Source organism: Hippopotamus amphibius, chromosome 2, assembly GCF_030028045.1.
Source record: "Hippopotamus amphibius kiboko isolate mHipAmp2 chromosome 2, mHipAmp2.hap2, whole genome shotgun sequence".
Lineage (NCBI taxonomy): Eukaryota > Metazoa > Chordata > Mammalia > Artiodactyla > Hippopotamidae > Hippopotamus > Hippopotamus amphibius.
Genome location: NC_080187.1, coordinates 177268118 through 177279773, shown reverse-complemented (window position 1 = coordinate 177279773; position 11656 = coordinate 177268118). Strand labels below are relative to the sequence as shown.

Here is an 11656-nt window from a genome sequence, read left to right as displayed (position 1 = left end):
TGCTAAACTCTCAAATTCATAATCCCATTCCTAGAGAAACACTAAACAGGCAAATGGGAATAGTAACAAGAATTTTATCCTTTTCTCTGCACCGCATAAAGGGAACTAGCAGAAGAACCCATTGGACAAACCTGGGCCCTCATCCCCTGTGTGGCCTGGAGCTATAATGGTTTGGTACATTATCTCTTCCTAATTCTACATGCAGTGACATAAAGTTGGTTGCTTGAAATGGGTTACAGTGGGAATTTTTACACCACAGAAATTGGCAAAATTTTGCAAATCAGAACTTGGCTGGAAGTGGGGATAGAAACAGGTGGTTAAATATTTATCAGCATGCCACCGATTCAGCTCTCACCAAGATATTAATCTCACACCAGACAGCGCAAATCAGGGCTTCTCAACTTTGACCATTTAGGGCTGTATAGTTTTGGTGGTGGTGGTGGCTTGTCCTGTGCATTGTAGAATTCAGCAGCATCCCCAGCCTCTACCCACTAGATGCTACCCACTGGCAACCCTCCCTCCCCCCAGGTATGACAACCAAAAATGTCTCCAGACATTTGTTCCAAGGGGCAAAATCACCCTGGATGAGAACCACTAGCACACATTGACCTAACTATGTAACTATCCCTTAAGAAGCCTCCAAAATAATGAGGTTGAAAAGATCAGTGGGTTTCGTGTTGTCAATTGGGACACAGAAAGACTTGGTGCTGGATAGTAAGAGCTAACATTTACTTAACATTTACTTTGTGCCTGGCACAATTCCAAGCTCTTTACACATACTAACTCGTTTAATACTAATATTTCTATGAATAAATATGATTATTCCTACTTTACAGATAAGAAAACTGAGTCACAAAGGAGTTCAATCATTTGTTCAAGCTTATGAGTGACAAAACAGATTCATACCTGGTCAGTCTGGTTTCAGAATCTGTGTCCTTAAGTCTATACTGCAGATGCCATCAGAAGTCCAGGGACTACAGTACTCTGCCCTCCCTATCTATTAATTGAAGGTTTTTTTCAGTTCAAGAGTGTTTAGGATGTGGAGAATTCGGAGGTCTCCTGCTAACACCTAATTGCAGGACACCACTGGCAGAAATTCCTTTTACCAGGATGTTGAGGATGCTTTCCTCATTTGATTCTGATCCACATGGGAAAAGTGTCTATCATCAAGAATGAAAATGGCACACAAGTACCTACTGCATTGCAAAAAAACCCAGAGACCTTTTAGTTTTATAAATAACAAACGGAAGGAGGATTTGCTGCAATTGCTTTGACTTGATAGTACTGATTTTAAATATATGCCATTGCATGAATAAAAAATTCAGTTTTCCCTAAGGTAGTATTCATGAAATATCAAAAACAAAGTCCTGAATTACATAGGTAACTCCTTAGGAAGATAAACCACTTTTTGCATATTTTTAAATATATATGACCTATGAAGCCAATTCCTTAAGGCAATACTTCTCAAAATGTGGCCAGCAGCATATCATCACCTGGGAACTTATTAGAAATGCAAACTCTCAGACCTTACCCCAGAATCAGAAACTCTGGGGATGAGGCCCTGCAATCAGGGGTTTAACAAACCCCTCATCAGGTGATTGTACTGGGTGCCCAAGTTTGAGAACCACTATCTCAAGGTAGTATTGGGCATTTAAACATCACAAGAAAACATCCTAATTCCTAGTCCAAGACCATGGATTTCATAAGCTCTCATTGTTTGATGAAAGTAGATGTTATGATAGGATTTTTTTTTAAAGGCACTGTCCCCTTGCAAATATAATTTTTCTGGGAATAAAAGCATCTTCCTGATTTTTCTCTCTGTAGGCAGGCAGATTTTCCACAGTTCAGTTGACTTCTGGTGCATGGTCTATGAACAATGCAAATTGGAAAACACTGATAAGGTCTCATGTCTGTTTATTTAATTTGTGTATTGAACAGCTGCATCCACCACCGAGGGGAGCTCTCAGGCTGCACGGGGTGGGAGTCTGACAGGAGCCATCATTTCAGGCCAGGTTCCCCAGCCTGTAACCTGGTGAAGATGAGGGCAAGTGAACCGTCTGTCAGCTCACAATGGTGCTTTGGCTTCCAGAGCTGGAGTCAGGGGTAGAGAACTGCCAAAAATGAACAGAACAAACTCCTAACATACAGAATTCATGACTTGATTCCTTCTACTCTCTCCCTCCATCCTCACTCCCAGCTGCTGGTCCTGCTTTGTTTCACAAAGAATTGGAAGCAATCAGAAAAGACGTTCCACCACTGCCATTAGTACAACTCCCAGGCTACCTATGCCTGTACACATATACCCTGCCTCCTCTCCTGTTCCTAGGAGGGGCCTCTGCTCCAGTGCGAGGCCAATGCCTCTAGTACTGCACTGGGTCTTATCCTTGCTCACCTATGGGAGGACATCTCTCCAGCAACCCCCCTCCGCCACACACATACACATCAGTTTTTCTCTTCTGATGGATCGCTCACATTAGGTTGCAAACATGCTATATTTACCCCTTTCTTAAAAACAAAAACACTCTTGGCCCCACATTCTAATCCAGCTTCTGCCCCATTTCTCTACTCTTTTCTATAGCAAAGCTCCTCAGAAGAGTCATCTGCAGCACTGTCTCATTTTTCCTCACATTCAGCCTTTAATTCACTCCGCAGAGCTCTCACGCCCACCACTTTACCAACGTGACTTATGATCTCCATATAAATACATCCAATAGTCAGGTGTCGGTCTTAATCTTTTCTTGTTTTATCAGCTTCATTTGATACAGCTGATCACTTCCCCATCCTTGAAACATTCCCTTGGTGCTTCCAGAATAACACACTATCCTTGGGAATTCAACAATGAATACACAATCCATGCCTCCAAGTCTGTTAGGAAGACTTGGACAACACAGTCAAGAGCTTCTGGACTTCCAGAGTCTCACATAAATCCATTTGTGGCATACTGCGCAGAGTTTTCATGTCCTGGCACACATAAAAAGATGATAACATCTACCCAGTACTCCGGGATAAAGAGATGACTGATCCCAACAGAAGGCAGCCCACCTAGGTAACTCCAAGGCCTGAGGGTCACAACACATGCTTTGAATGGCTCCCGTTTAAGTCTTCATATAATGCAACCCCACCTCTGTTTTCTTGTCCTACAATGAAAGTACAATCATTTGATGACCTCGGTAATAGACTTCTCTGTCACATAAATGTGGTATAAAGCCTCAAAAATTCTTATATCCTCTTTTCCTTAGAGCTGTAAAAGTTTAACTCCTTCAGTTCAAGGACTATTGTATATCCCTTTTATATGCCCCACAGCATCTAGCACAGTGGTGAACACAGAAAATGTTTTTTAAAATGTCAGATTAAAATTCTTTTCCAGATATTATTGCTTCAGCAACATTGAGAAGTCCTTTTTTTTTTTTAAACTGAATGCATGTTAATTTAGAGAGATACACATTCCATAGGCAGAATGGCAGAATGCAGTCTGTCTCAGAAGGCAAGAGCAGCCGAGAAGTCCTTTCTTAATCACCATACATTTTTGGACAGCATTCTATTCTATCAGTCAAAGGTTAGATAGAGCTTCCTTGAAAGTAGAAACCAAAAAAGACAAGTCCAGAACCTCCCTTATTCACACATTTTGTCATTGTAAGTTCTTCCTGATATATAACCCAATGGTATCATGTGTCTAAGCTTACTTTCTATTATTTATCCTTGAAATGGAAGGAGAGGAGGAGCGGCACATGAATACTCTACATAACGGCATGAGCTGGTGATGATGGTGTTCTGATATCACTGGATTGTAGATGCTATTAAAGTGTTCCACTGTGGTTGCTATAGAAACAGTGCCGCGTGGTTCAGGCATAAAGCTTCTCAGAGAAAAGGTGTTTCAGGAAAGCAAAGCCCCAGAAGTCATCAAGGTCAGTTCACAAGGAAAGGAATTCATTTGGTATACAGTGTTACCTTTTTTGGGTTTTATGTTGTTTTGCTTCATTTGTAATTTATTGACAACAAAGAAGCAAGAAGCAATCTACCAAGGTTGGGAACAAGGACATTTTCATCACTCTTAGATTCTTGTTTTCTGTTCAGTGGTGGAGAATAAACCAGGGATGATTATCTGCTCTCTGCAGATGCAGGCACCCTAGAAACAAACATACTCTTGACACTATAGTGAAAAATGGGAACTTTTAAAGTTTGACTAACCAGGGAATTCCCTGGTGGTCCAGCGGTTCGGACTGCATTTTCACTGCAGTGGCCTGGGTTCAAGCCCTGGTTGGGGAACTAAGCCACACAGCACGGCCAAAAAAATAAAGTTTGAGTAACCAAATAAGGACTCAGAAGAATTCTCACTAACCCCCATAACCACTTATATTTCATTTGCCTCCACAACACACACACACAGAAAAACATTCAGTTCTCTCTCCATAAATACAATCCATCAGTCAAAACCCTTTTAATGATTCAAAAAGTTTATTGTAGGGGCTTACCTGGTTGCTCAGTGGTTAAGAATCTGCCTGCCAATGCAGGGGACATGGGTTCAAGCCTGGTCCGGGAACATCCCACATGCTGCGGAGCAACTAAGCCCATGCGCCACAACTGTTGAGCCTGAGCTCCAGAGCCCGTGAGCCACAACCATTGAGCCCGTGTGCTGCAACTATTGAAGCCCACGCACCTAAAGCCCATGCTCCGCAACAAGAGAAGTCACTGCAGTAAGGAACCCCTGCATCACAATGAGGAGTAGCCCCTGCTCACAGCAACTAGAGAAAGCCCGTGTGCAGCAATGAAGACCCAATGCAGCCAATAAATAAAGTAAATAAATAAATTTATTTTAAAGAGAGAAGGAAGCAAAGCTGGAAAGGAAATATGCATTAATTTCAAACAGGAGAAATAAAAAGAACTCAAATGTCCTTGGAAAGTAGAGGGGGATCCAAATTATTACTGGACATTTCAGTAGGAAAATTCCAGTTTCAACAGCACATGGTAAGCTATGGCTCCCCTTTCCTAGAAAATTCAGAAATTACCCTTAACCTTGCTAGTTAAAATATGGTTCGTAGATCAGCAACATTGAGAAGTTTTGAGACACGTGGAGTTGCAAGCCCCTCCCTTCTGCAATTTAACAAGATCCTCCAAGTAATTCGTCAGCATTTTGAGAAGCACTGATCCTGGTCCTGGGGATCCCTCAGGTCTAACCTGCTCCCAGGTGATGCCAACACTGCCCTCTATCGGTGGCACCTTGAGTAGCAAGGATTTAGAGAGGGCACTGGCTTTCCACCCTGGCTGCACGTGAGAATCACCTGAGGAATTTCAGAACAATATGAGCCCAAGTCTCTCCTACATAGATTCGGAGTTAACAGGTCTGGAGTGTGGCCCGGATATTAGTATTTTCCAAAAGCTCCCAGATGATTCTAATGAGTGGCCGGTGGTGCAATCCATTTACCTAGATTAACTCTCATTTTACAATAATTTAACCCCAACCTGCCATTAGAATAGGACTTTATGGTTTCCCTATATTATCTCATTTGGGAATCCTCAAAACAACTCCGTAAGGTAGGTAGAGCAGATATTGTTACACTCACTTAACAGATGAGAAAATTAGCTGAGAGCTGCTTTCACTACACTAATTTACAGCACAGCTAAATAACTGCTATTTTCCTGGTTCAGAATAGAGGACAGTTGAGGTCTAAAATTAGTACAACATCCAGTGTTCTCCACTATGAGTCTATAGGAAAAGGCTGAACTCATTCTAAGGGATAAATCACCAATGCCAGCCTCTTAAGTTCATATGTGAGGAAACTGAGGCCCAGAGATTTGTCTCAAACCACAAGATGTCAGCTGAAATGAGAATGCAGATGGCCACACTCCTAGTTCAGTATGTTTTCCACTAAATTGCCTTTTCCAGGTGTGATCCTTCTTGTGGGATTCCACAAGATACTAACAGATGTTCCGCTGAAAAAAGATACGCTGAGCCACCTCTGGGTTAAAACAAATTCAATAATGTCCTTGACCCCAGGACCTCTCAGCCTTCCCTGGGATCATGTGTCCTCCGAGTCTCTGAGAGCTTTATGTAATATATGTCATTCCCACGACTTATTTGACTATGGAACCACTTTTTTTTCAATCAAGAATCTTAATGCAGTCCTACTCCAATAAGTTAACCTTGAGGAGAACTGTAGGCTACTCTGCTTGAGTGGTTGGAGACAATCTGCTCTGCCCTCAGAAGTAAGGCACCAACTATAATAACTAAAGGGAAAAGTATCATCAGCACCACGAAGCATCTGAAACAGCCAGCTCAAGGCTGCAGAAGTACGGCCTCATCGTTTTATTCCACCTTGTCCCTTAACAGACCATGCCTCAGACCCGTTCCCGCCACAGGAAGAGTCATCTTGATGTCCTTTATGCTGGACTGCTCCTTTGTAATGAGCATTTTCCTGTGCCGGGCACTATGCAAAGCACTTAACCCAGATTATCTTGTTTAATCTTTAAAACAGTCCTATGGGATAAGGACTCTTAGTATCTCTACTTTCAAGTTGAAAAATCTGAGACTTAAAAGAGGTTAAGTAGCATGTCCCAAGTCATACAGTAAGTAATGGAACTAAGTTTTGAACACGAAGCTGCCCAATGCCAGATTCCTTTATGTGGTTATGAAATGATGTTAAAACTATAAATGATCTTCTTTTCCATCTATCAGAGTGTTTATTCCATTTACTAGAGAGAGAGAGACAGACAGAGAGAGAGAGAGATTTTTGAGGAATTTTTAAGAACTGTAGGGGCTAACAAGTCTGAAATGTGCAGTGCAGGCCAGCAGGCTGGAAATCCCAGCAGGAGTTAATGTTGTAGTCTTGAATCTGAAGGCAACCTGGAGGCAGAATTCCTTCTTCTGGGGACCTCAGTCCTTTCCCTTAAGGATTTCAACTGATTGGATGAATCCCACCCACATTATGGAGGATATTCTGCTTTACTCAAAGTCAACTGATTCACGTTGGTCACATCTACAAAATACCTTCACAGCAACGCGTAGACTCAGGTGTTAGACCAAACAGCTGGGTACTGTAGCCTAGCCAAGATGACACTTAAAATTAACCATCACACAATGTCATAAACAAAAATCATAAAAATGTAGGTATCTTACATTGCATAGTCCAGTTTCCTTATTTTTGCAAATGAGAAAGATCAGAAAGGATAAGCCCGCTGTGATACACATGCGTTCACAGGAGAGCACGCACACCACCATTCCCAGAACTCTTCAGAAGTTCATAAACTGCTCACTACCTTCTAATACAATTAGGTAGAAAAATTAAATCCCTCCAAAACACCGTTTACTTTTATTTTGAAGACCTGATTAGAAAAATTCAGCAAACAGTCCACTTTATTACTTCTCTCCAGACTAATGCCCCTACACGCTGGATGTTGAGACTACTTCCAGAGCAGATGGGGAGTCTGGAAATCCCCAACACAGCTCTCCCCGAAAGCGGACTTACTCTCAAGTTCACTCCTATCCCTCCTATCCAACCTCTCTAGACTCACCTCTCCCTTCTCAGGCTTCCTCCAACCTGATGCCTCCTTTTGCCTCTGGACTTACAAACAAGCTCTTCCCTCAACCCTGCAGCACTCTTTCCTCAACCTGCCTCGCCCCCACACACATCCCTTTTGCCTGGCTAAAGCCCCGTCATGCTTAAGTCTCAGCTGAAACATCTTTCCCTCAGGTAATGCCCCTGCCCCTACCGGACTGGGTTAGATGTCCTTCACATGTGCCCCTATGGCACGCAGTACCAACCCCTGATGTTTACTAACTGTTTATCTATAGCCCTACTAGTGGCATCCCCAACATGGTATCCCCAGTGTTGGAGTCTGTCACATAAAAGACACTCAATAAATATTTATTGGGGGAAGGAAGAAAAGGAGGAATGAAGGAAAAAGGAAGGAATTCTGTAGAACCTATCTTGCATTGCATGACTTAGATCTGACTATTAAAAATAGTCTGTGATGAAATTTGCCCAGGGGATTGCAGGGTGTAGAGCAAATTTGGTCTTTTCAGGTGTTAGAGAGCCTCTGTCTAGTGACCTGGCATCATGGGGCTTTGTCTTGCTGTCATTTGGACATTGCTATCACCAGGGAGTTATCAGTGTAAGGTAACAGGAGGTTGAACCAGGGTGGTAGCATCAGGAATGGAAAGGGTCCCATAAGACAGATGTTTCTTGGCAAATTTGGACTGCATTCGTTGGGATGTGAAGGAGAAGGGTGCAAGGTCAGGAAGTTGAGAGAATCTGGTTTCTGGTACAAGACAACATCATCAATTTAATTCCATACCGAATTTGAGGTATTAGGAAAGCATCTAAAAATGCAGTTGAAATATAAAACAAAGCCAAGAAATCTATGGCCCTTGACAAATTTGTCATCTTTATATCAATTACTGTTATCAAAGAAGTGTCAAGACTGGCCAGGAGGCAGAGCAGGTATTGCCTACATGATGTGCTTTGAGGGTCATCAAAAAGATTCTTCTCCCTTCACTATCCATCATCATGTAATTAAAGCGGTATTTTTCATATATCATCAAATATTTTGTATGCACATATTATACGTCTGGAAGGAAAGATAAGTCATGGTAACAGTGGTTACCTCTGGAAAAGGGGGATTAGGAGGTTGGAGGTCAGAGGTGGGAGGGAAACCTATCTTTTACCATTTACACTTTTGTACCCACTGAAGCCGGAATTTGTCAGTGGGGAGTTGGTTAATAAATTATAGTACAGTCATTAAGTGGAATAACATACAGTCATTAAAATGAAAAAAGATAGCTTTGATCCAAAAGATGTATTGATCCAAAAGATGTTCATGATGATTTGTTAAGTAAAAAAAACAAAATTTAGAATGTAAATGTTAAAAATCCACCCACTGAGAAAATTATGTTTGAATATTTGTCAGCATGTATATGCATAGGGAAAAGCTGCCAAGTACACACTGTTAGCATTGATTACCCTGGCAAGATGGAATTAGAAGAAACTTTGGCTTTCTATGTTATATATTTTGACATTTCTTGAACTTTTACAGGAGCATATTACTTTATAATCAGAAAAAAAGATACTATAAAACATCTGTGGCATTGCAAATAGCCCAAAAACGGAGGGAGGGTCGTCATCTTCAGCAACTGGGGCAACTTTTGAACCCTCTAGATGAAAACTAGGTACACATGGGGAGTGTGTGCATTAAGTCAGGGATTAGTGGTGTGATACAGCCTTGGCTTGCAACAGTGTCTCAATAATGTTTAATAACTGGGTTTATAACTAAACTGGATACTCTTCAGTAATTGGACTATAAAGTAGATACAACTTGTCTTTTTCCCAAGTACATGACAGAATAGGTACTTATCACCAGAAGCCTAAAAAACAGAGGGTCTGCCCTAAAGGCCATAGTCTAAGGTAACTTAACATCACCTGTTTTCCCCTTTGTCTACTTTCCAACAGTCCGATTCTTTTTATTTTTTTTCCATTTTTGTTTGCCCTTGTCCTCTTCCCAGCCCTTTTTTTTTTTAATTGCCCATTGGAACCACAAGAAGGCAGCAGCCCCATGTACAAGAAAGGCTCTCAGACACTGGTAATCATAAAAAGCAAAGGGAGGAGATGCCTTTATAAAAAGTGTGATCAAAACTTTAGAGATCTCAGCATCTTGCTCTGAATGGGTGTGGGACCACATTTAATGTTCCATTAGAAATGATAAACAATGAGTGGAAAAGAAATTCATGCTGGTGAGTGGAGCTGATGTATTTCCCTCTCTTCCAGATACGGGCCAGAAGAGATGAGGTAGAAAAGAGAACCGTCTAGAACCTAAAACGGACTCCTAATGTAAACTCTTGCACCAGGATGGAAGGGGAATCTTACCACAATGCAACGACCGTCAATGGCACCCCCGTGACTCACCAGCCTCTGGAACGCCACGGGTTGTGGGAAGTCATCACCATCGCAGCTGTGACGGCCGTGGTGAGCCTGATCACCGTCGTGGGCAACGTCTTAGTCATGATCTCCTTCAAAGTCAACAGCCAGCTGAAGACAGTTAACAACTATTATCTGCTCAGCTTAGCCTGTGCAGATCTCATCATCGGGATCTTCTCCATGAACCTCTACACTACGTACATCCTCATGGGACGCTGGGCTCTCGGGAGTTTGGCCTGTGACCTTTGGCTTGCGCTGGACTACGTGGCCAGCAACGCTTCTGTCATGAACCTTCTGGTGATCAGTTTTGACCGTTATTTTTCGATCACAAGACCCCTGACGTATCGGGCCAAACGTACCCCAAAGAGGGCTGGCATCATGATTGGCTTGGCCTGGCTAATCTCCTTCATCCTCTGGGCCCCAGCGATCCTCTGCTGGCAGTACTTGGTTGGGGAGCGGACGGTACCACCGGATGAGTGCCAGATCCAGTTCCTCTCTGAGCCCACCATCACTTTTGGCACTGCCATCGCGGCCTTCTACATTCCTGTTTCTGTCATGACAATCCTCTACTGCCGAATCTACCGGGAAACAGAGAAGCGAACCAAGGACCTGGCTGACCTCCAGGGCTCTGACTCCGTGGCTGAAGCTGAGAAGAGAAAGCCAGCTCACAAGATTCTGCTCAGGTCCTGCTTTAGCTGCCCCCGGCCCACATTGGCCCAGAGGGAAAGGAACCAAGCCTCCTGGTCATCCTCCCGCAGGAGCACCTCCATCACTGGGAAGTCATCCCAAGCCCCTGGCCCAGGCACTGAGTGGGCCAAAGCCGAGCAGCTAACCACCTGTAGCAGCTACCCCTCCTCAGAAGACGAGGACAAGCCTGCCACTGACCCTGTCTTTCAAGTGGTCTACAAGAGTCAGGCCAAGGAAAGCCCAAGGGAAGAATTCAGTACCGAAGAAACCAAGGAAACTTTTGTGAGTGCTCAAACTGAAAAAAATGACTATGACACCCCAAAATACTTCCTGTCTCCAGCTGCTGCTCATCGAACCAAGAGTCAGAAGTGTGTGGCCTATAAGTTCCGATTGGTGGTGAAAGCTGATGGGACCCAGGACAACAACAATGGCTGTCAAAAAGTGAAAATCATGCCCTGCTCTTTCCCTGTGTCCAAGGACCCTTCAACCAAAGGCCTCGATCCCAACCTCAGCCATCAGATGACCAAACGAAAGAGGATGGTCCTCATCAAAGAGAGGAAAGCAGCCCAGACCCTCAGTGCAGTTCTTCTGGCTTTCATCATCACATGGACTCCTTACAACATCATGGTCCTAGTTTCCACCTTCTGCGACAAGTGTGTCCCAGTCACCCTGTGGCACTTGGGCTACTGGTTGTGCTACGTCAATAGCACTGTCAACCCCATTTGCTATGCCCTCTGCAACAGAACCTTCAGGAAGACCTTTAAGATGCTGCTTCTCTGCCGATGGAAAAAGAAAAAAGTGGAAGAGAAATTGTACTGGCAGGGTAACAGCAAGCTCCCCTGAAAAGTAAAGACTCCCCTCAAAAGAATGACCATGGTCAAGGTCCTCTGAGGATAGGTAAGCTGATTCTGGTTTACTTTCCAAAAAGACATCTGCCCTTATGAGTCCATGAGGATTCTGTAAAGGCTTGAGGTCTGTCGCCAAAAGGAAGGAGACACAGCTGCCACAGTTGCTGCCATACTGAATGATTCTTATCTGTGACCTGGGTGGCCTGATGCCAT

General features: G+C 43.3%; 1 protein-coding gene across 1 annotated transcript; it reads left to right on the top strand.

Moving 5' to 3' along the window:
• The first annotated feature begins 9839 nt into the window (after positions 1-9839).
• CHRM5 (cholinergic receptor muscarinic 5) lies at positions 9840-11438 on the top strand. The gene has a single exon (XM_057723644.1). The coding sequence runs from the start codon at positions 9840-9842 to the stop codon at positions 11436-11438; it is 1599 nt and encodes a 532-aa protein (XP_057579627.1).
• Positions 11439-11656: the final 218 nt, after the last annotated feature.

What these genes read in the sequence shown, in the direction of transcription:
- CHRM5 (XM_057723644.1), top strand. Translation starts at nt 9,840, where the DNA reads ATGGAAGGGGAATCTTACCACAATGCAACGACCGTCAATGGCACCCCC.